We start from the raw sequence: 24,094 nt of genomic DNA, 5'->3' as shown, positions 1-24,094 counted from the left end.
GATGAACGGCAATTAATGAATATACAGTACTGTACTTACCTTTATTTTTCTTCACCATGTTTTGTATCTGTATCACTTCGTACAGTACGTCAAACTCAAACGTGTTTTAATTAACTTCCTGTCACTGTAGTAAATACAGTACCAACGGATGGAATGTAATTCCGTTCATCAAGTTTCCTTAATGCTTTGACTGACTGAGTGAAGCGCAATTACTAAAGATGAAAAATAACCTCTGTCATCAAAGTTTGAAAAAGGGAAACGAATCCAGCTTATATAAATATATGTTATACACCATAAAAGCGATGTGTGTTCAACACGCATGCGCCGGCTCCTTGGTTGTCACGTGACCTCTCATTGCCTTTTCTCTGTTAAAATCCTGATCGATCTCCGTGGTCAAGACCATGACAATCACCGACATATCTGTTTCAGACTTTCAGTTACTGCACAATCCTCACAGTATAAAAGTAAAACTCGATTAATAGAAAGAAAATAGATATTGAGAAGAAAGTAAATTGGTTAAAATGAAATCTGTGAGAAATAAAGATTCTAATCAGAAAATAATTTCGTATCATTGACAGATACCCTATAATCAGAAAACAACATGATGTACCCTATTTGTTGGCCATGACAGTATCATGAGCAGCAGTACTTTTGTCAGTTAGGATCCTTGTTTTTTTTCTGCTTCGTCAATATTTTACAAAATCTATTTGGTCACATTTGGGATTATCAATGAGCATTTGTTGTTTTCTGTGATTACTCAAAAGGTTTAGCATCATTTCTTCGATCTTCCCCATTATCCGTGATACTCTGCAGTTTTTGAGCATTGGCGGGAAGGCTGTTAAGTTTGTTTGAGCCGTTGAGGTGGTAAGTTGAGATGAATCCTTTTGTCCTGCCCTTCACTCTTTAATGTGAAGTTTTATTATCGTGTTAATCCGTGTTATCGCTTGGCGTACACATTTCTGCCATGTATTGTAGATAATTATTTTTTTCCACAGAATAGGGAGTGATAGGACGAGGGGCAAGAAGAGGAGAGTTCGGCCGACATTAAAAAAAGGTCTTTCACTCAGAGTAGTTAATGCATGGAATGGTCTCCCTCGAAAGGTAGTAGCAGCAAAAACACCAGATAGATAAGTTTAAACTGGAATTGGATAGGTACGTTGAAGCATTAGAGATTTAAACTTAAGGATACATACAGGGATATTGGCAGGACTCCAAGGTAGCTTGAGTAGGGATGTGTGGTCGTCTGGTCGGTGTTTGTGCATTCCTCAGTAAAACCGCCTTCACTCCCTCACACCCTCTCCCCAATGAAACAGAGTCGTTAGCTTGACGAATTTATTTAATGAAGGGTGTTCCGTTAGCAAGCGGCTTGCTTGATTCAAGGAGCTGAAGCGAACAATCCAACGGAACGGAATGCTTGGCACCGCTTAACAACATGGCGGTCTCAATATAAACTCAAACAAATGCTGTTCGGGCCGTCGTTTTCAGCTTTACTCGATCCTCTTGTGACAAGAACTTTCCCAAACGAATATATTGTGTCAGCGGCTACAGAGTACGAGGAGGAGGGAAATAGTCAGGTTGCCAAAATGTTGACCCTGCAATGTTAACTACTGCGAACTTTTTTCACGGAAATATGTTCTATATAGTTAGAAGAGTCAAATTAGCTTGGTTGCTACTTGTGCAAGGTAACCGCCACATGCGAATAAGTTAACCGACATGCGAATAAGGTAACCGCTACATGCGCCCCCCCCCAGAATGCACTCACGAGCATGTACGTAGTTCGCAGGTGCGCTCGGCAGTGCCGAGAAGGCTCGAGCAGTGCTCGGCCCCGGTACGCGTGAAAAAACGCCGCCGTGGGGTTGAGCTGACCGAGGGGCTGGTCAAGGCCTCGGGGGAGGCTGCCGAGGTTCCTTGCGGGCCTCCCAAGGTTTCAGAGTAGGAGTAGTAGCTGCGCGAGTTGCGAGCAGCAGTGCGCGCGAAGGTAACGAAGCAGCCGTGCCGCCAACGTCAGTGCGCGCGCAAGAGATGAGCAGCAGTGCCACCCACATCTCGTAACTGCGTTCCTTCGGAGGGTCTTGGAGCAGGCTCGCCCCTCTGGTCGTAGAGGAGGAGCCGAGCGCGGTGCGCGAACCACGTGGCCGCTCGTCGTTTCCAAAACTCCGGCAGTTCGATCGAAACTGTGTTTGAAACTGCGCCCGAATCCATTCAGGAGAAGCCGGGGTCACCAGTTTAGGTGGCTTCCCTGGCCAGGGCGCGCTTGCCGTGTTCGTTTGCAGCCCCCGACTCCGTTCGGGGCAGCCGGGGTCACCAGTTTAGGAGTTGCGGAAGGCGAGAAGACGAGGCCATTTCGTAGGGTTCGAAGCTCGTTTATTCGTACAGAAATCTCCAGCACTCTGATCGCGAACAGAAGTCGTACAGCTTTTATAAAGTCAAAACCCTCTTCGGAGGGCGTGGCTCCAACAACGCGGCGTGCGTCACGTCCACACAACCAAAAGCCCCACAGGCCCGTGCACGTGGATTATGACCAAATAAGGTAACCGCTACATGCAAATAAGGTAACCGCCACATGCGAATAAGTTAACCGCCACATGCGAATAAGTTAACCGCCACATGCGAATAAGTTAACCGCGACATGCGAATAAGTTAACCGTGACATGCGAATAAGGTAACCGCTACAATAGTGTGTTATCAGCGGCTACAGAGTACGAGGAGGAGGGAAATAGTCAGGTTGCCAAAATGTTGACCCTGCAATGTTAACTACTGTGAACTTTTTTCACGGAAATGTGTTCTATATAGTTAGAAGAGTCAAATTAGCTTGGTTGCTACTTGTGCAACGCTGAGCATTTCTCAGAATTCAAGATGGCGGCCGCCGCTATCTTGGATGTTGGCCAATTTTCAACTTTTGAGCTCGATGACCTAGAGGGTCGTGTAATACCTCTTTCTATGGGTTTTAGAGTACGGGGAGTCCATGTCTGGAGATAATTTTTGGATACTATTGTTGCCCAACCACTTTCCGCACTTGTGCTGGCGTTGAAATCCACTTTCCGCACTTGTGTAGTGTTGCAAAACCACTTTCCACACTTGTGCTGGCATTGAAAACCACTTTTCACGCATGTGCCAGTATTGCAAAACCACTTTCCACACTTGTGCTGGCATTGAAAACCACTTTTCACGCATGTGCTAGTATTGCAAAACCACTTTCCGCACTTGTGCTGGCGTTGAAAACCACTTTTCGCACTTCTGCTGTTGAAAACCAGTTTTCGCACTTGGGTTGGTGTTGCAAAACCACTTTCCACACTTGTGATGGCATTGAAAACCACTTTACGCCCTCCGGTTCCGTCGTCATGTCTTATGAACAATAGCAATACATTAAAGTTTCTTAGTTTGACCTTTGACCTTCATTTTGACCTTGACATTGACCCCGTATCCAAAAAATAACTCCATAAATGGACTCCCTGTACTATAAAACCCCTAGAAAGAGGTATTACATGACCCTCTAGGACCCTAGGTCATCAAGATCAAAAGTTGAAAATTAGCCAACATCCAAGGTAGCGAAAATTGGCCAACATCCAAGAGTGACGGCCGCCATCTTGAATCCTGAGAAATGCTCAACGTTGCACAAGTAGCAACCAAGCTAATTTGACTCTCCTAACTATATAGAACACATTTCCGTGAAAAAAGTTTGCAGTAGTTAACATTGCAGGGTCTCATAAAGGACATATAAGGGCGGCAACTAGACTAAAATAAAGATAAACAAGTACAGAAGTATTCTAAGTACACTGCCCCGATGCCAAATAAATAAATAGCATCCTCCAGGTGGCATTGCTGGGCATCTTCGACGATACCGCAGTGCAGCTCATAGAGACTGTATTGGGAGGGAGAGGTGAACAATACTTGATTGATTAATTGTTTAATTAAAATCAATAAACAGTGATTGAAAAATAATTTCTTCATCAATTGGCTAATAGTAATAGCATATAACTCAACCACCAGTGTTTCATCCGAAGATGTAACTTTTTGAAAGTTAATTAAATAAATCATTACTCGAGAAAACTAAATAATTGATTGATTAATTGATTAATAAATAAATAATTGATTTATCAAAAATATCCTTTATATCCACATCACTTTTTTTTGTATACAGAATCGAGGCTCGTGAAAGAGCTAACATTTATCACACAAACAAATCAAACAGACAAACAAAATATATAAAAAGGAGCGGTAGACAAGATGGGGAGAGAAGGGGAAGCACACGAACACAACATTTGAGAGCAGGGACATCGGGAGATGTGTGGGAGGGAGAGGGCTTGGGGGGGAGAAAGCGTGGGAAGGGGGGGGGACGAGGCGTGGGAAGGGGGGGGGGGAGGAGGCGTGGGAAGGGGGGGGGGGGGGGAGAAGTATAAAACACAAGGACACCAAGGACTTCCAGGAAAGAAGTTGGTATTTCAAAAAAGTGGATTTGGGGTGAAATTAGCGGGGGTAGAAAAGATCAAGGTTTTGGATGGGGGAAGATAAGAGATGGTGGTGTCCTGTCTGAATATCAGCGACCTAGCTCAAAAGGTGCCTGAGATATTGCTCAGATGGGAAAGAAAATAAATAAGTGATTATTAATGAAAATAAATAAATAATAATCGTAAAATAATTAAATTATTAATCAATTGGCTCATAGAATATCTAAATCACCACCATTTCATCCAAATCTGTATCTTTTTAAAATTAATTAAATTAATCATTAATCGAATGATTAATTTATTAATCGATTAATTGATTAATCAATAATAGCCTTTACAGCCAAATCATTGTCATGTCATTCTCATGTCCAAATATCAGCTTCCTAGCTCAAAAGGTGTCTGAGATGATGCCCAGATGAGAAAAGAAATAAATAAGTACTTAATTAATCGCTAATAATTAAGTAACTAATCAATTAATTGATTAATCAAAAAACAAAGAATAATGTTATTGCTAAAGCACTTGCTCACTATTGTGCCGAAATTTCAGCCTCCTAGCTCGAAGGATGGCTGGGATATCGCCCGGACAAACAAACAAACAACCAGAGTGAAAACTGAGTACTCCCTTTCAGCGCGCGTCATCGCCGGGCCCCCTTTGGTGCCCGGCTATGACGTCATGCAGTGCCTGAAGATGGCATAGGAAAGATGGGGTGTACAATAAATGGAGAGTCAGAAGGGGGAATCCCTGCCAAACTTATCTATGGACCCTACCATTGTGCGCATTTTAGGGAGAGTGGGGAGGGGTTTTACTTGTTTGTTGATCGTGAAGAATGATGAAGTGGTTTAAGCACTCCAGCAAAAAGGTTGATAAGGAACGAACCGCTGGCTCGGTAAGCAATAGCAAACTCATTGGGAATGGAACACATCCCCTGCTGTTGGTGTAGATACACCAACATGTAGCATGAGCATGGCAGTTTCACCATGGTGTAGGCATGAGCATGGCCTCCTTCCTGCATCACATTTCAAATTTCCTTCTTATAACCATTATAACCTAAAGTTGAGATCAGGAAACGCTGTGAAAATCAGAAATAATAAATAATTCCCGCCGAGTATCTGTCCCGATTTGTGGGCGTTTTTGTTTTCTTCGAAGCTCTCATGTGTACTGTTTTACAAACCATTGCGTGTTGTCACAGAAGTGGTTTTAAATCGAGGAAATGCATGAATTCCCCACCCCCTCTCTCCTCGCCCCTCCCCCCTTTGGTTTTGACCAAATTAATGAGCAGATTGATATGCAAGGTGGTAGGTAGGTCGTGACCCAAATTTGAGGTCAATCAAATAGCCCGTCCCTGACATTATAAATCCCCCAAATTTGACCCCGGGCGAATTTCGATCGTAGTTGAAGGATGGTTCAGTGTCATTTTGATGCTCTCTCGAAGGTCTATTTCATTCCACTGAATTGCAGCTTTTTTGCAAAATTGCAAAAAATTGCTTTTTTTCTTTCTTTCTTTCTTTTGTATACCAAGTCGAGGCTCGTGTAAGAGCTAACACATAAAACATATAATAGAGGGAGCGGGAGACAAGAGGGGAGAGAGAGGGAATCACAACAACAGTAGGGAACAGGGACATCGGGAGGTCTGTGGAAGGGAGAGGGCTGGGGTTGGGTACACGAGATAAACAAAATGGACACCACAGGGACTTTCAGGAAAGAAAACAGGGAATTTGAAGGAGGTGGATTTGGGGTGTTTTAACGGAGGTAGAAAAGATCAAGGTTTTGGATGGGGGAAGATAAGATATGATGGTGAACAGCTGTTTTGAAGACCTGGGGGTAGGACTGGGATTGAATAGAGTGAGGGAGTTTGTTGCAGAGACGGGGAAAAAAAGAGGAATGAAGGAGTGAAGATCAGGAGAGAGGCTTGATTTTGGCAGTTTCACCAGAAGAGGGTTGCTGGCAGATCTTGTGCATCCTGCAGGAATATTTGAACCTTGCTCTTGAAGGAAAAAGATTTAAAATGTTGATTTTTGATTTTGGCCTTTTTTGTCCCCCGTCGCACCGCGGAGCGAAAGGGGGACTATGGTTTTCCCCTCCGTCCGTGTGTCCGTCCGTCCGTCCATCCGTGTGTGCGGGCGTGCGTGCGTAAGCGAAGGACCGCATTCAAATTTGGTGTGGGTGCAACCCACGTCAAAATCCAAGATGGCCGCCGCCATGTATGTCTGATGCCATGTATGTCTGAACCTTGTGAGCTGAATATCTTTAAAAAATATGCGAAGTACCAACTTCTAATCTGGTGTGTGGGTGTATCTAGGCACAAGGAAGAACGCTATCGAAAATTGGGTCGCCACGCCAAAATCCAAGATGGCCACCGCCATGTATGTCTGAACCTTGTGAGCAGAATATCTTGAAAAATAAGCGAAGTACCAACTTCTAATTTGGTGTGTGGGTGTATCTCGGCATAAGGAAGAACGCCATTGAAAATTGGGTCGCCACGCCAAAATCCAAGATGGCCACCGCCATGTATGTCTGAACCTTGTGAGCAGAATATCTTGAAAAATAAGCGAAGTACCAACTTCTAATTTGGTGTGTGGGTGTATCTCGGCATAAGGAAGAACGCCATTGAAAATTGGGTCGCCACGTCAAAATCCAAGATGGCCGCCGCCATGTATGTCTGAACCTTGTGAGCGGAATATCATATCATAGCATGTTTTCTGCGTCTTCCACTTTGTCAACTCACATCACTTCCCCGACGGGGGACCTAGGCGTAACGCTTGGTAATCTTCATTTTCTTTATAGGATCTAAAGCTCGAAGTGGAGTTGACATACACACACATACACGTGAGACACAACACCAGACTGTCAGACGAGACAAACATTTAACACAGCCACTGAGCTTGGGGTGAGTGTCGTTACTTTCCAAGATACTCCGGGTACCAGCGACATCGCAACAATGGCGTCGTCTTTCTCACTGCGCTCAGTGGAGCTTTTCCTCCGGAGGCATTTCCTCCTCCCCCTGAATGCCAACCTACAGTTTTGTCCCTGCTCTATCCTTTTAAATGCTGAACTTTAAGCATGGAAGCAACATGTACCATTTTTAAATAAAATTTTTGGTATGTCTCGGCTGGGGGTTTGGACCACCGATTTCCCAGACTCGGAGCGGGCGCTCTCATCATTACACCACAGAGTCTGGCCAAATGAAATGACCTTTTTCAGATGATATAACCTCTGATTTGCAAAACGTCTATTTGTAAATATTTCCTGCAAGTTTTAATAGTTATGGCCAATTGTGTAACATCATGTCTGTAGAAATGTAACAAGGAAAACGTTGAGATAGGAGGATGCTGTGAATGGGAAAGCATGGATTGAGAGCCAGAAAGCCAGTGAAGGGAGAGTGACCATTGACAGCCAAGACCGATTGAAGAACCTGCAGGGATGAGCATCTGTGAGTGCGGACACAGACAAGAAAGCCCTGAAGCTGAAGGTGCCCCTGACATACATAGCACTGCGTTAGTGGTACAGTCTCATCGGTACAGGCAAAATAACGCTGAGGCTGTTCATGGCACGCAACAATGCTCCACAGTCGGAATGGGGAGAGGCAGGAGTGAGAAAGAAGCGTCATGGGAGTGCACAACTTGTGGAAACCACACTCAAATCGACCCAAATCCTCACTCAGAATGTCCCACTCTGCCTCAGCTATACTGAACTGCGACTCTCGACTTCTCCAACAGTTCATATATTGACCTCTCCGTCTGTCTCTCTGTGAATACCACCTCCAAAAAAAATAATACCTCCAGTACTCAACTGCCCAGCATCAGCAATGCCGTCTTCAAATTCTTCTTCCAATGTCAAAACCACTTCCATTGTCTCTCTCTGTTGCCTTTGCCTGGATGAAAACATCTTGATAGAGAGCTGTTGAGAAGGATAAAGGCAATCGTGGTCCAATGTCATTATTCTCGCATCAATAATACGCAAGTCATGATTGAAGATTATTGAATAGAAGGAAAAATTTTACTCCGAAGTGACACCCTTTCAAATAAGGATAAAAAAATAATGAAGTGACGATCCCAACACCTTGTTTTTAGAAACTACACTTAAAGCACTGCGTTTCCAGTTATTCAGAGCATCGTTTGGTACCTGCTGATCCATCACAGGTGTGCATGAGAAGTACTGTAGCTGGGGTTATGATTTCCCAGTGTGTCAATGGTGATTCACAACAAACAACAGATTGAATATACTGTACTATAAAGCAGTCTATTTAATTCCACTATAGGATGAAAGCTTGGGTATATGAAACGTCAAATGCTTATTTCATTTCATGCAAATGTCACTATTGTAGCACGTTGCTTGCTAACATGTCTAATGGTTTGTAGTTGCAGGACATAAGAATGGCAGAGGACTGCTTCACTCCCCCACGTTCTTCAAGGATCTCTGTGCTCAAAGAAGGTAGTCACTAAAACTACTGTCAAACAATACAAGTGGATATCCAGCACACTGGAGTTAGAATGCACTTTAACCTGATGCAATTCGCCATGTAGTTTGACGAATTTTTTTACGCCTCCACTGACGAAGTCACCGAAAATTATGTTTTTGGGTTGTCTGTGATGGGTTTTCGTTTCCGTGATAACTTAAGAACGGCTGAAGGGGTCTACGTCAAACTTGGTACAAGTGTGTATAATGATGTAAAGATCAACTGATTCGATTATGGCATCAAAGGTCAGAGGTCCGTTAGGTAAACATTCTGTGACTGTGCTAACGTGAACCAGTGATGGGATTTTGACCAAACTTGGTATTAAGTGTATGCAGTATTATGATGCAAAGATGAACTGATTAGATTTTGGCATTCAGAGGTCAGAGGTCATGCCAGGTAAAATGTGACACTTGAGAACAGTGAAGGGATTTAAATCAAACTTGGTACAAGTATGTATGATGATGTAAAATGTGGGTGGAGGCATATCCGTCTACGTCACGAAGTCAAACTGTCTAGTTTGCCATTTGTCATAAGTCCGTTGCCTTTCCAGCAGTCAGTCACTTTGACGGTAGGATTGGCTCGGTGATAACTCGTCTGCTCTTCATAGCAAAAGGATCTGTAACCGTGGGAGCATTAATGTCCATCAACAAAAGTAGGCAGATGGATTTCCCATGTTAATTTTGTATCCAAGGGAAAATCTAGCATTTTAAGAACAAATCTGGTAGATTGTAGTTGGGTCAGGAATCAAACCTAGAACTGGATAGTTGGTAAGTTGGTTGGTAAGTGTACTACTAAGCACTGAAAGCTCAACAGTGAGGACAGCCCGTTTAGCGTCGTACTGATGAATTTAACGTTATACCCAAACTGATGAATCACTCTGCCTACGAAACACCAGGGTGGCAATTTATAGCTGCGTCAGGATTCAAACCCAGGCTAGATAGCCTTGAGGTGAGTGTGCATACCACTTCACTATTCTGCCAACCCTGGTGTCATGACACAAGAGGTACATGTATTTTGTTTGGGGTGGTTTGTGAAAAGGAAATTTAAAATATTTTTACAATTTAAAAAAATTGCATCGTTGTTACTTCCACCACCCAAGGTGGATGGAGCTTTATGTTTTCACCCCTGTCTGTCTGTTTGGCTGTTTGTGAGCAGGATATCTCAAAAACCTGTGGATGGATTCGGATGAAATTTGGTGGACAGGGTGGGTAGGAGGAAATTTCCAAGGAGGAAATGATCAGATTTTAGCGAAGATTAGGATCTGGATCTAGATCGGGCAATTTAACAGTGAATCTTCACCTTTGAGAGATGGGGCTAAAACCGATATGTGGCAGGATATCTCAAAAGGTTATAGATAGATTTTGACAAAACTTGGTGGGCAGGTTGGGTGTGTGACAAGAATTCATTCAGTTTTGGTTAAGATCTGAATACAGATCTGAGAATTTTTAAATATCTCAAGTGATTCTTCATCATTGAGTGATGGGGCCAAAAACGATATTTAGCATGATATTTCAAAAGGTTGCGGACGACTTATGAAAAAACGATGTGAATGAGTTGGTTAGGCGACAAAAACAAGCCGATTAGATTTTGGGTCAGGTCTGGATCCAGATCTGCGCGGTACAAAACGTAGACTGTTCGGCCTGGCGGAGTTATGCGCTCTGCCGAGTGCCGTTCTAGTTGATTTTTGTACGAGTGCACATGGAGAATTATGTCATTGTTTACCACTTTTCTTTAATTTCCCACTGGCATATCTTTGTTGGGGAACCAACTTGTTTGGAGCATTTTTAGGCAAATTGTCTCGATGATTAGACAGCTGGTTATTGCAAAGATTGAGAGATTACAAATGGCAATTTGGCTTGAAAGAAATGTTTCAAGAAATAATCCTTGAGCTACCCTGGTAGGTGGTATTTTAATGTCTAAGTTATTCAAGATCCACAAGTTTAAAAATGTGCCCCGGTCCCCACACCTTTATTTGACTACCTTCCACTCATCTCTACCCCCTCGCCCAGCCTCTCCCGCCCTCTCTCCAAAACGTCGTTCTAGTCACATTGTAATTACTTCTTCCTTGTTTGATTGTTTCAGCCAATGGAACACCCGTTCCCACCATGGAGATTCCCGCCTCACCATTCATGCAAAAGCTGGGATGTGGAACAGGTGTCAACGTGTATTTGATGAAACGGTGTGTTTATTGCAATGTGTGCACTTTCATTTGGCTAATTTTTATCACCTCTAGCTTGACACGCAGTCATGTAGTTCAAACCTATAATTTGCGGTAATTCTGGATTCCATACACCACATCTTCAAATATATCAGTTTGTGGAAAAAAAAAACTGATTAAGAAGCAAAATATAATATATATAATTATGTATGGATTGAGAGGTGGGGATTTCCTTAATGGAGGAAATTAAAATTGAAAAAGAAGAAGAAGAAAATAGTGATGGTGATAGAAGAGGAAAAGTTTGGAATAGGATAGCATGAAATGGGAGAGGCAGAAAGTACGATGTTACGGGGCTTTCGGGGAAACAGGTGAAACGGAGAGAAGCCTCGCATTGGCTCTTTTACTTATTTATTTTCCTTGTATAATTTCCTTATTTTGTTTTATTAATAATACCTACATGTTGTTGGTAGCTGAGTTTTACATCTTGCTGAAGAGTCTTTATATCATTTGATCTGGAGTTCTCTTACTGCAGCAAGAATGGTGATGGTTCCCCTTGGGCTGTCAAAAAGGTGAATAAGCTGTGCAAGGTTGACGTGAAGCTCAGGTGTCAGAAAACCCTGAAAGCAGAGGCAAAAATCCTTCGAACTCTGGATCATCCCAATATAGTAGGTTAGTTATTCATATTTCGCTACTACATCTGCTTTTGGTCATCACTTATTTTGTTGGTCGCCACATGATATACTATTGCTCCATCACATGGATCCTCAACGACGGGACGTAGCTGCTACATACATCCTATCTGTGTTCTTGTTGATCAGGATCCATGCGGCAATAGCCAATGTGATACAGGGTTCCTGATAATGTAATAATGAAGCGGGTTGTATTTGAGATGGGTTTCAAAGAGGCGTGGCTAGCTCACTCAGAGGTAGGGACATATGCTCCGTGCCGATAACGGCCAAGTAGCAGGTAATGTGTTCGTGGATGGCTCCACCTTCCCTTCCCTCACCCCCACCTACCAGATAATCTGACCGGTACATCTAGAGTATGTAGTAATGTCTTTGTGCCTACGAGCCCATGACATACGGTATAAGGGACTGTAATGAGCGGCAGGATATGCTTTGTGCAACCTTCACATAGCCACAGGGATTAGTCTTCCTTTCATTGTAATAAACTAGAACGAGTAAAGATTGCATACCCTCGGCTGCACTTGTTTTGCATGGTTTTATAGACATAGTCGCATTCTAATTATACCGTATATACTTTATAGACGTACTCGCATGAGAAAAGATAAAATGTACTACTGGCTACCACTAGGTGGTGTTTGTGGCCTATGTTAGCACATTCTGTTTTTCATTCACAACTGTGAAGAGAAACAGGTTGAGATGGTTTGGTCATGTGTTGAGGAAGGATGAAAGTGACTGGTTGAGAAGAGTGATGGAAATGAATGTAGAAGGAAGTAGAGGACGGGGAAGACCGAGAAAGACTTGGCTAAAGATGGTGGAAGAAGAAATGCGGGCAAGGGGGTTAACAAGGGGAGATGCAGAAAATAGGACAAAATGGAGAACATTGTCATGGGGACCGCAAGGCTAACCCCCGCTCTTGCAGGGAAAATGGCCTTAAAATGCCTGTTGTTGTTGTTGTATTCACAATTCGATTCCAGGGTAATTCATCATATTTGTTGTTGAGGCAGATGCCATTGCAAATTCCATACACAAAAAGCACAACGTTTCACCTCTGTCCCACTCAAACACCAAATTATGCCGCATTCATTTTCATTTCCTCTCTACTCCCCACAAACAAATTTGCTTCAATCTCTCCCTCTCCCCACACAACATTCTCTCAATTTACCTTGGGTGACACCATATGTAACAGGTAATGCAGGTGTTTATAAAAGCATATTGCACACACTTTGTAATGCTTTTTACGGCGTAGCCCATAGGGTAAAGCCGTCGAGAACAGTGTTTGTCCGTCTATGTATGTATGTATGTCCCCTCAAACGTATACCAATCGGAGCCGAGGATCTGGTCACATGACAGGGTGATGTGATTACGTCTGATGTCATTACGGTGGCTGACTCTCCACACACCGGCATTTTTATTATATGCCGTTCATGCTGAACATATCGTCGAACCTGTCGTGCATCACAATCGCCATGCTCTACCTTTACGTTTTTCATTCAGTGTGAAACACAAACAAAGCGATTGTTAAAATGACCATCAAATATCAAATGTATAGGCGTTATGGGTCTTCCAACAAAACGGTATATACCTAACCCTTGTGGGGTATAATCTAGATTACAGTAGATCTTCCCTCAGTTCTCTAAGTAAAACTTACCTCACGGACGTTGGGATTCCTCCATATTTCTTTGTTTAATGTTTTAAACAGCATTAGCGACTGTTTAAAAAGCTAATCATGTGTGTGTTGTGGTTTATAATATTTTACAAGCCCGGCTAGGCTACGCCGCTGTTAGACTTTCGGTCTTGTTTATATACTGTACTATGTGAATGCTTAAAATGGAAGAATTTCCTTTCTAATAAATATAAGGAAACCAAAAACCACTCCTCTCACTTATGATAATACATATTTATATTTGTCTCTGTTCAATATTTCCCATGTAGGTTATCGCACTGTTGGAAAAGCAGATGATGGGAGCTTTGCCCTGGTGATGGAATATGGGGGAGAGAGGTCTTTGTTTGATCTAATTGAGAAAAGGAAGGATGAAGGCTTTGAAGCTTTTCCAGCCAATGTTATCCAAAAAGTAGCATTGGAGGTGGCAAAGGGTTTAAAGGTATGTGCTTCATGCAGAACATGAAAGTAAATCTCGTCTCCGATTGTTTTTCAAAAGTATTGATTGTTTTTTTGTTTTTTTGCTCCTTCCATTCAAAAGGATGAATGTGGCTTCGTGGTAAGTATACCGAACTGGCATCCCAGAGGTGATTGGTTTGGATCCAACTGAATCTCACACCATTAAGGACTAGAATTCTCGGTTTTTGCCAAAAACGAGCCATCAGACTCGATGTGACCCTAAGTGGCTCACATCTGAACTTCGAGGGAGGGTATTTTTGCCTTTCTTATCTGGCTTGTATCATGTCATTCCAGTTCACACTCTGGTGTGCACAGACTCTTGATACTCTCATGGCATCTCAGGATAGGAAAAAAAAAATGCTGAAATGCTGCGCTCTGAAAAGGCAGTGCAGTACACATCCCTAATCCATATATCCTAATCCTAATCCATATATATTCATATCTCAGTGCTGTTAGGCACATAAGGCGGAGCTCTATTCTGGGCGAGGCTTTCCAGATCTTCCAAAATAATAATATGAGCCGTGGAGGGAAGGAGAGTAAAGAGAAGAGCGAGGAGAGCCCGGAGCGGTACGAGGCTATTGTAACCCTGATTGAAATGGCGGTCCTTCTGCGCACCGACTCTTGCACAGAGAACTCTCCGGAGCAATGGGGGTGGTTTCAGCAGGAAGTCGGGGAGAAATGAATAGTGCGTGGTGGGTAAAAGAGTAAAAACAACGATAGGGAAACAGACCACTTGCAAGCTAAACCCTGTGTCTGTGCAGCCATCAAGGAAGCAGCATGTAAAAATTTGAAGTCTTTACTATAACTCAGCTGGGGTTCAAACCACCGACCTCCCGGATACAGAACAGATGTTCTAGCCATTACACTACCAAGTCTGGTTAAATTGTTATGGATGAGTGCCTTCTGGCCAGCAAGACTCGCTCACTCAAAGGATATTGATTGAGTAGCTGTCCATTTACCTGGTGATTTGGTCAGGCTTGTCTGTTTGAAGCCGTTCTGGCATTGCAAAAGCCTACTTTAAGTTTCGTGCAGACCTGGAGTGAAAGAGCTCCTCTGGATAGCAGCTTTCTGTAATGGAGTCTGGCCACTGTCCGTCATACTGTCCCCTGATGGATTACTACCTCCTTTCTGTAGCAGATTGATTTGGTCCACATTTCTTTGGTATCTTTTCTCCGTTTCCTGTGCAAGAATGTTTTATATGTTGTGTTGCTAATCCACAGTATAACCCTCCTCCTTTATCGAGACTTGGAACTGGCTGTTTAGCTTGGGGAAGTTTACCTCACCGAGTAATGGAATGGAATTTTAAAATGGCACATTTGTTAAATTCACATTATTGATTACGATGTATTTTTTTATTATGGACTAGCAGAAGTACCCGGCGTTGCCGGGCAGGGAAGGGAGGGGGAAGGGGGGAGGGGAGGAAAGGGAGGCAGGAGAGGAAGGGGGTTCATATATATGCTGGTGGGTGAATGTGGCATTGATCACGTTTCTGACTTAAGTGTGTTGTCGATCAGGAAGAAGAAGAAGCCGTACTACCAACTTCGTACACTTCCGGAATTGTTTGATTTATTTGTATTCAAATGTCTGGTGATTGTTTTGTATTTATTTATGTGAATGTGTACTTGTATATAACTCTCATTAATTTTAAAAGGCTTCGGCACTATCAGTGATGTTTTTTTTGTTTGTTTGTTTTTAACTCCAAAAAAACGAACTTTTTTTCTTCTTTTTTGCCTAAAACACTCCCAGCCACTCACTGATGAACCTCTGAAAGTTTGATGAAGATCCGTTCAGCCATCTCTGAATAAAACGCGGACACAAACTGGACACACACACACACACACACAGACAACTCGCGTTTATATATATCGATGATGTGATTAATTGCTGGAACACTGTGAACCAGCCAACTCGTTCCTTCAATTTTGAAGTGAACTGTGTGCTTGATGGATCACAACAATAGTTGCACCAAAGTAAATTTGCCATTTCAGCATTTGCCATTTCACGTCTATAAATTGTCATCCCACCATAGTCTCAAGTCATATTTTTCACAACTCAACCAAACCAGTTAGGACATATGACCCTCAAAACAATAACAATACGAGAACGGCACTTGGTAGGGAGTATACATCTGCCAGGCTGAACAATTTACATTTTGTATCCCACCGATAGGCCAGATATGCATCCAGACCATGGTACAATTTGTAAACCAAAGTTTTGCACTTAAGGACCTTCACAAAAATCTAATAGGCTTGTTATTGTCGCCGACCCAACTCGTCCACTAAGTTTTGGCCGAGTACGTCCACAACTTTTGAAGCATTGTGTTGTATCTCATTTTTGGCCCGAACTGTCAATTGTGAAGAATCCTTGTGTCTAAATTGTGGGGGGTTTTTCTTGAATAATGAATTGAAAGTAATGTACAACCAATGAGTGTTTATATGAACGTGTTATATTTCACAGCCAATCATGGTCCTGTTGTGTTGTGCCTTCAGCATTTCTCCATTTTTGGTGTATCATCATCTTCATCATGCACCCTGCCTTATGTTGGTGCTGCTGAAACAGATACACGGTTACAATCCTGGGCAGCAGGTTGCCACTCCCACTTTGGGAGTGGAATTTGGCCATGAGAGCAGGAATTTGTCCATGGTGCTGGTGATAGCTCGCCTACGATGGACACCATGGGATTTTTGTTTTTTTGAAGGTCTACAAACTAATGCCGGCAGATGGGGCACCCTTTCTCTTCTGGCAAACGAGACGGCACGGCACACACGTTGATTAATCACTCTGCCTGTGAAATACCAAGTTGACAATTTATATCTGGGCTGAGATTCAAACTCAGGCTGAACACCTTAGATTTGAGTCTGCGTACTTCTAAGCCACCCTGCCAGCCCTTGTGTATCTTTTGATTCCCAATTAGCATAGGTAATCAGGATTACACTGTAATTAATGACGTTAATTTGATGTTCCAGCCGCATATGCCAATGTATTTGGTGGAATTAACCAATGTTCAGTAGTCATTTTGACGTGTGCCATTGGTCGCATACAAATTCAGTTATTGTTAGTTAACTACTTTTATGCCTTATTCGAGATAGTACAGATCATGGGGAAGAGCTTTAAAATGTAAGTTGTGCTTCTTTAGTCTGTTAGATTTGATGAACCAATTTAAATTGAGATGCTTAATTCGTTGGCTTGAATTAAAATTTGTTGGAATCTTTGAAACAAAATCTAACATTTACCAATCTTAGGTTTGTGATAAATGCATATTTCATGGTTTTCATTTGTTGTGTAATGTGCAAGAATGGATTCGTGTTGATTTATTGATTGTAAAACATAGATTTTTAGTTTTAAACTATTGATTTTACAAACTATTAATGATGCAATTACATTTCTGACAGTATCTTCATAATGAGAGGAAAATCCTTCATGGGGACATGAAGAGTTCAAATGTTGTTGTGATGGGAGACTTTGAACAAATCAAGATCTGTGATGTTGGATTTTCCCTGGAGCTTAATGATAACTTGAAGTGTGAGTATGTGGGTGACCTTAGGGTGGTGGTTTTCATTTAGAGGACAGTATTCTCAGTCTTGTACATGCCTGCTTTACATTATACACACCAATTACCTTCTCATTTTTCTGATATTAATACTACTGACCATACTTGTCATTTTCAAAACATTTGTTACCGCGTCACGTAAAGAGGGGGTTAAGCAATTGGTTCTCTTTGTCCGTCCTAGGAACGAAGAACTAATGATTGTGACATCTTAAATAAGGTGTTGTAAAAGACGGTGCATCGTCGCGGTAAATCTCCGATTCAATGGGTTTTTTTGTTTTTTTTTCTAGCCTTTAAAACTTTTATTTTATTTCAATTGAATTATATATTTGAACACTGTAGAACACACATCACCTTCCTTGCACTTCAAAACCCCTTTAGTTTAGCATTACATGGACAAAAGTATACACCATATCGACCAATAAAACATGCCAAGTGCTCTGAGCATGGAGTAACTGCGAGATTCAGACAAATGGTGCCCAGCGATGCACCAACAGACCTAACTTCGTCCAAAAAAATGTTTGACTTGTGCATCTTTTCTCAAAGATAATTCCAAAATTGCCAGTTTCCCTGAGAAGAGTTGGCAGGAGGTTCAGCTCTGGACTGCTCCATTTGACCCATTGGCTTCCTATGGTTAACATCACACCTGTTATTCAAAGTTTAGTAACAAAGGTAATGTAGATCATGCTCGAAAATGCAAAGCAAGAGTTGAAAAGACCCTTCCTCGTGTCCTTTTTCTCAAGTCTGCGTGGGGTAAGGTGTTCTATAAACTCTCTGGTTACCTCTGCCACCTTAGGTGGATGGAGGTTGTGTTTTCACCCCTGTCTGTTTGGCTATGAGCAGGATATCTCAAAAAGTGATGAACAGATTCGGACCAAACTTGGTGGACAGGTTTGGGTGTGTGACAAGGAGGAATTGATTATATTGTTGCGGATCTCAACGTCGGCCTTTCCTCTTACCAAGGGGGGATTAGTCCCCTTGTCTTTTACTAGCCGACGCGATCCGGGGCTATGACGTTGCTCCCGGTCAGCGTTGGGTAGGGTCGTAGGCCGAATTCCTAATACCTAATTACCAACGCCTCCCAGGAAGCAAGGAAATAACCCCGCCCGAATCACGGTTATAAGTGGAAACGCCGAGCTATAGCGAGCCGTGATCCGAGCTGTTAACAGGAACTAAACCCGATCTGAGCGGTTCCGAATCGTGCCACGCTTACCCAATGGAGGAAAGGACTGATACGGTCGAATCAGGAAAGACAGGAAGAACAGATTGGTTTATTTACACTTTGTACAGGAAGGAGAAGAAGAACACACAGTGCAGCTTATACAGTCTTATACTTATGCCCTGGACACGGGCCCGTTTCACTCTCAGACACACTCACACGGGGATGTAGAAGGTCAAGGTGATGGTCCAGGGATTTCCTCTTACCAGGCGTCCAGGCAGTCGCTCCGGTCCCCGACTCGTACCGCGAATCAGATGGTCAGGGCAGCAGAAGCTCCCCACGGGTCGTTTACGCGGAGCGGACAATTACAGGGCGAAAGGCAAAGCTGGTTGGCGGTTACTGGCGGCCACGGTCGCGTACGTATTAGATGCACTGGCGCTATATGCGCTCCAAACACCGCTCAATAGGCGCTCCCTAATGCAAGTTCAATAGCATACGTGCGCTTTCAAAGCGCGTATCCGCTGCAGTCCTCTTCCAATGCGCTTTCCTCACGAGGCCTTTATCATGCGCGCGGTTGCGTCAATCCTGGACAGTCCTTTACACAGCCAACCTTCCCCAGCGAGACCTTTTAGCACAGTCACGTCGCATAAGTCCTCTTGCACGAGGGTCATTCCATGTCAAATCATCAAAGAATCTGCCGTCATCTCTCAGATTTTTGTAAAACTTTGGGAACCAATTGGGACCCATGAAAAACAGCTAGAACTCAAATATTTTTGCTAACAGCCTCTTAATTAGTGAGATACAGACTAACGAACTTTGGACTAATTAGCACGATGTCGCGAATTCAAATGGCCATATCTCTAAAAGTATAACACCTAGAGAGCTGGTTTTGGTGTCATTTTTAAGGTATTTTCATGCCCTATAAATTTGTCTGGGCAACATTTTCCTACCTCCAATCACAAAAAAGTTATCACAAAATATAAACTTCAATCGTGAATCTAAAAAAAATGTATCCTTCAAATTTCCTCAAATGCATCCCAGATGTACCTCATGATGTCAAGAAGCTTCCACATAAGTTTTGTGATGGGCACTCCAATAGTTTCTGAGATATGAGCAATAATGTACATGTACGTATGGCATATAGGTTCGAAAATCAGCATTTGTAATGTATTATACAATCATTCTAACCTAGCCATGACAGGGAACACAGGGAACAACCATCAATTGCTTTGAAGTATCATATACTTTCATTTTCAACTGGGCCTGAGGGGAATTCTCATCTGGGGAATTTCAACTGGGATTTCCCATGTGGGTAAGTCGAGGTGATGCAACTTTCACAGTCTAAGATCCCCAGGGAAAGTCCAAGTTGGCTTAGTGTAATGCTTAGGCCTGCCACCAACAGAAATTGGCAGTTCACTTCTGAAGGAGCTGCAGAAAAATGACGACTGCCAAGGAAAAGTTCATCTTGAAGCAGAAATCCTGCTGCAATCCCTTTGGAGCTCATGAAAAACCAAAGTCGTCTGGCTTGAGAGCTGTTAGCCAAAAAGCCATAGCCGCTCATCCAAGCCTCAAACTGCAAAGTGCACAGAAAATCTGTACCCAGTGTCGTAAGAAACTGGCAAAAAGACAACCAGGTGTGGTAGAGACTCAGAGTGAAATACCATTACCAGTGACCAGCAGCGCTATTAGCAGTAGTGAGGACAATGATGGTGGAGGTGAATCACCAATACCAGGCAGTTCAGGGGAGTTTGAATTTCATTCTCCTGAAATGGAACTGAATACACTGAATGAGTCTTTGGGATTGATTGGAGAATCACCTATTCCAAAAAAGAGACTTGCTGCAGATAAATATGTGAAATCCAAAACCAAGAAAATCGGTGACACTGGTTAGTGAACCTAAGTCAGGTTAGTGAACACTGTGTACTTGAACTCACTTATTGATTGTATAATACATTACAAATGCTGATTTTCGAACCTATATGCCATACGTACATGTACATTATTGCTCATATCTCAGAAACTATTGGAGTGCCCATCACAAAATTTATGTGGAAGCTTCTTGACATCATAAGGTACCTCTGGGATGAATTTGAGGAAATTTGAAGGATACATTATTTGGGGATTCACAATTGAAGTTTATATTTTGTGATAACTTTTTTGTGGTTGGAGGTAGGAAAATGTTGCCCAGACAAATTCATAGGGCATGAAAATACCTTTAAAATGACACCAAAACCAGCTCTCTAGGTGTTATACTTTTAGAGATATGGCCATTTGAATTCGCGACGTCGCGCTAATTAGTCCAAAGTTCGTTAGTCTGTATCTCACTAATTAAGAGGCTGTTAGCAAAAATATTTGAGTTCTTGCCGTTTTTCATGGGTCCCAATTGGTTCCCAAAGTTTTACAAAAATCTGAGAGATGACGGCAGATTCTTTGATGATTTGACATGGAATGGCTGACGAGCGCTGTTGCGTAAGTCCTGTGGAAGGGCTTTGTGTGCGCGTTTATATAGCGCCGCCCAGCGAACCCTCTGGAACTTGCCAGCCGCGCCCTTACCACGCCCCTTAAGCCATTGCCACCGAGCCCTGGTTGGTTGTTGGCTCTTACCGTCTCGCTGCCGCTCCCCGACCTCAACGCCGACTCCACCCTCTCTCAGGCCTACCTCGTGCTCTCTACCGAGTGCCGTTCTAATTCATATATCTTTGTCTCCCTTTTCCTCTGTGATCCACGGAAGTGATTTCAATTAAACTCGGCAGAAGTGTCGACTGCAATACAAAAATGAGCCGATTTGATTTTGGCTTCAAAAGGTCAAAGGTCTGAGATCATGTGCCCTTTAAATAAAAAAAATTGTTACTCCCTTAACTTCTGAACCACTGAAGGGATTTCAACCAAACTTGACACGTATGGCCTGTAATACAAGTAGGAACAGATTATATTTTGGGTTAAACAGGTCAAAGGTCATGTGCCTTTTTAAAATAATTTTGCAGACCATAACTCGAGTTAGAAGCCTCTGTTGTCTCTCTTGCACAAGAGTTGTCTCTCTCATGTGACGTTTAATTTTTCATGTGACTTTTAATTGAGATCAAATGTAACAGTGGCTTGACAGGTAATGTTTGGCAGAGGCATATCCATCATTGCATAATTCTAGCAGGATTTGTTTAATATTGTGCATGCCCCTAAGCGAAGATGAAAACGAATGGATTCGCTATTTGTACATCACTATTCCACTCTCACAAGAATGTAACAGAGTGCTCTTATCCCAGTTTAATTTATTTTCTTTCTCAATCACCTTTGCCAAACTTGTGCTGTTTGTAAACTTTGCAGTGAAAGATCCCAAAGCATTCTACACAGGTACAGAGCCTTGGATGCCATCTGAGGTGTTATTAGGAAAAGAGATAATGGACAAGGCTGACATATATGCTTATGGACTTACACTGTGGGAAATGATGACATTGGAGATCCCACATGTTATCCTACCAGACAGCTGCGATGAAGGTAAAGCTCCATGATGTTCTTGTCTTTACGGAATCATTTAAAGTCGACCTAAAAGTAAAATGATGAAACAAATGAAATGACATCTTGCCTTCCAGTGGAAAGTTTCATGCAATAAATGTGTTGATGGGTTATAGGATCTGGTCGGCAAGTATCATTGAAGACAACAGTGTTTCCCTCATTTAAAGTTGGAGAAGTACAAGAGGGTTTTTATGAGAGCCACATTGATGCTGAAACCTTACAATCATACTCTGGTGTCTGACTGCGATACATGTGGTAGTTACTCATCCGACTTCAACCAAACTTGCCAGGGGGGGCCAATGGCCACACGACGAACATTGTAGTAACTTGATTTTTTTTTTTTTTCTCCCTCAGGGGTTTTTCCGCCTTGGACAAACACCATGTGGAGGTGTATAAATAGCTTATCGTGGCATTTCGTGTGGCACACAGACCAGAAATAAAACTTTTATAACCACAAACGATTCAGTCAATGCCGTCCAAAGGTTTTTTTTGTTTGTTTTTTTTTTCTTCCCAAACAGCCAATGCTGTAGTTTAACACTAGACTGAAAGAAATTTGGAGGAAACCCCATGTCCTTGAGGCATTCTATGCTTATCACAACCCCCACAGACTAGCTCGGCCTATGGGTTGGCCGCTAACTAGGCCGCAAAGATTTTGAGCTAATAAAGATGTTTAAATGAGTCTTTATGCATGAACGATGAATCCCATTGCCTGTCCGATTTTTCTAGCCATCAGATGATATGTGGACTATATATAGATTGTTTATAACTTGTATATTGGAGTCTCATATGTGATTTCTCCTGGGAATGAGTAAGTGTTATACTGCCCAGAACACCCTCAAGGCCTGATCTGTTTAATCATAGACATAGGAAACGGGTTTTAGTACTTGGAAATGTGTGAAACCTAGAGAGGGAAACTATAAACTAGAGCTTCCACGGAAGCAGAACTCAACTGAACTGACTGGACAACTTCACACACCAAGTTTGATCAAAATCCATAAGTATTTGTGGACGTTAAAGTCTTAACGTCGTTTCGGAGCTGAAAACAATATGGTGGCCATTTTGTGACGGATCGGGTTGGAATGCAATAGCAACCTACCTTGTGTGGTAAGGGTTAAACATTCTAAGTTGAATCAAAATCTGTTAATATTTGTGGACGCTAGAGTGTTAACGTCGTTTTCATGACCAAAAACAAAATGGTCGCCTAAGTCCGCCATTTTTCAACGGATCGGGCTGAAATGTAATACCAACCTGGTCCTTGGGGTAAGGATGCTGCATGTCAAGTTTGATCAGAATCGGTTGATATTTGTGGACGCTGGAGTGTTAACGTCGAAAAGTTGACAGACGATGATGATGGACGCCGGAGGGTTCAGTATGTGAGGCCGTCCAGTTGAGTTAAAAATCATTATCTCTTGATTTCCTTTAATATGCTCCATAATACCATGACTTCCCCTCATGATGTTGGTAACATTTTCCCATAATGAGCATCTTCATTTCTCTCCACGGAAAGGCAAAACTATTGTGTAAAGCTCGTCTTTTATTTTCATAGAACAATAATCTTGCATTTTCATTTTTGGAGGTGTTATAGAAAGGGAAAGAAACGGTCCATTTGATTCGCAAATTAATTTTGCTGAAGGTTCGTACCAAGTGTGGAATGTTTGAAATTTTTTTTCTCTGTGTGCAGATGACTCGATGGTTGAGGAGGAACTAGATGATGCTTACCAAAACTCACTGGGCACTCGACCAGCACTGCCTTGCTTGGGTCCAAATTACCAGCGCATGATGGAATTGTGCACCGCTTGCACAGATGAAAATCCTCAAGGTCGGCCATCGGCCGAGCAAATCGTCGCGGCCCTGCAGGATTTGGCTTAACATGCATGTTCACGTTGTACAATAGGTGGTTTTGAAATTTTTGTCGACCAAAATTTAATGAAGCCATGTACTTTATTAAAAACAAAAGTTTTTTTTAATGTTTTAATTTATTCCTCCATAATTAAAAAAATGTATTGGATA

General features: G+C 42.4%; 2 protein-coding genes across 2 annotated transcripts in view; one reads left to right on the top strand and one right to left on the bottom strand.

The window, feature by feature from the left end:
* The window catches only part of ELP3 (elongator acetyltransferase complex subunit 3), a 55,079-nt gene extending 54,936 nt beyond the window's left edge, over positions 1-143 (bottom strand). The window contains exon 1 of the mRNA XM_078774397.1: positions 40-143. The gene's annotated coding sequence lies outside the window, so the exon portion shown is untranslated. The remainder of the gene's footprint in view (positions 1-39) is intronic.
* A 581-nt stretch (positions 144-724) lies between these two features.
* Positions 725-24,094, top strand: PBK (PDZ binding kinase). The gene is made up of 8 exons (XM_078774395.1): positions 725-864; positions 8,808-8,880; positions 10,988-11,084; positions 11,596-11,732; positions 13,682-13,851; positions 17,261-17,390; positions 21,896-22,066; positions 23,766-24,094. Exons 2-8 carry the CDS (start codon positions 8,823-8,825, stop codon positions 23,951-23,953), a joined length of 951 nt encoding a protein of 316 aa, XP_078630521.1. The 5' UTR covers positions 725-864; positions 8,808-8,822; the 3' UTR covers positions 23,954-24,094.

Source organism: Myxine glutinosa, chromosome 3 (genome assembly GCF_964187855.1).
Source record: "Myxine glutinosa chromosome 3, kmMyxGlut1.1, whole genome shotgun sequence".
In the NCBI taxonomy this organism is placed as follows: domain Eukaryota; kingdom Metazoa; phylum Chordata; class Myxini; order Myxiniformes; family Myxinidae; genus Myxine; species Myxine glutinosa.
This window is presented reverse-complemented; position numbering and strand designations above follow the sequence as displayed.

Excerpts from the sequence above, each read along its gene's own strand:
- PBK (XM_078774395.1), top strand. The coding sequence starts at position 8,823 with ATGGCAGAGGACTGCTTCACTCCCCCACGTTCTTCAAGGATCTCTGTG. Across the intron at positions 11,085-11,595 it reads AACGTGTATTTGATGAAACG|CAAGAATGGTGATGGTTCCC; the intron begins GTGTGTTTATTG and ends CTCTTACTGCAG. Across the intron at positions 13,852-17,260 it reads AGGTGGCAAAGGGTTTAAAG|TATCTTCATAATGAGAGGAA; the intron begins GTATGTGCTTCA and ends CATTTCTGACAG.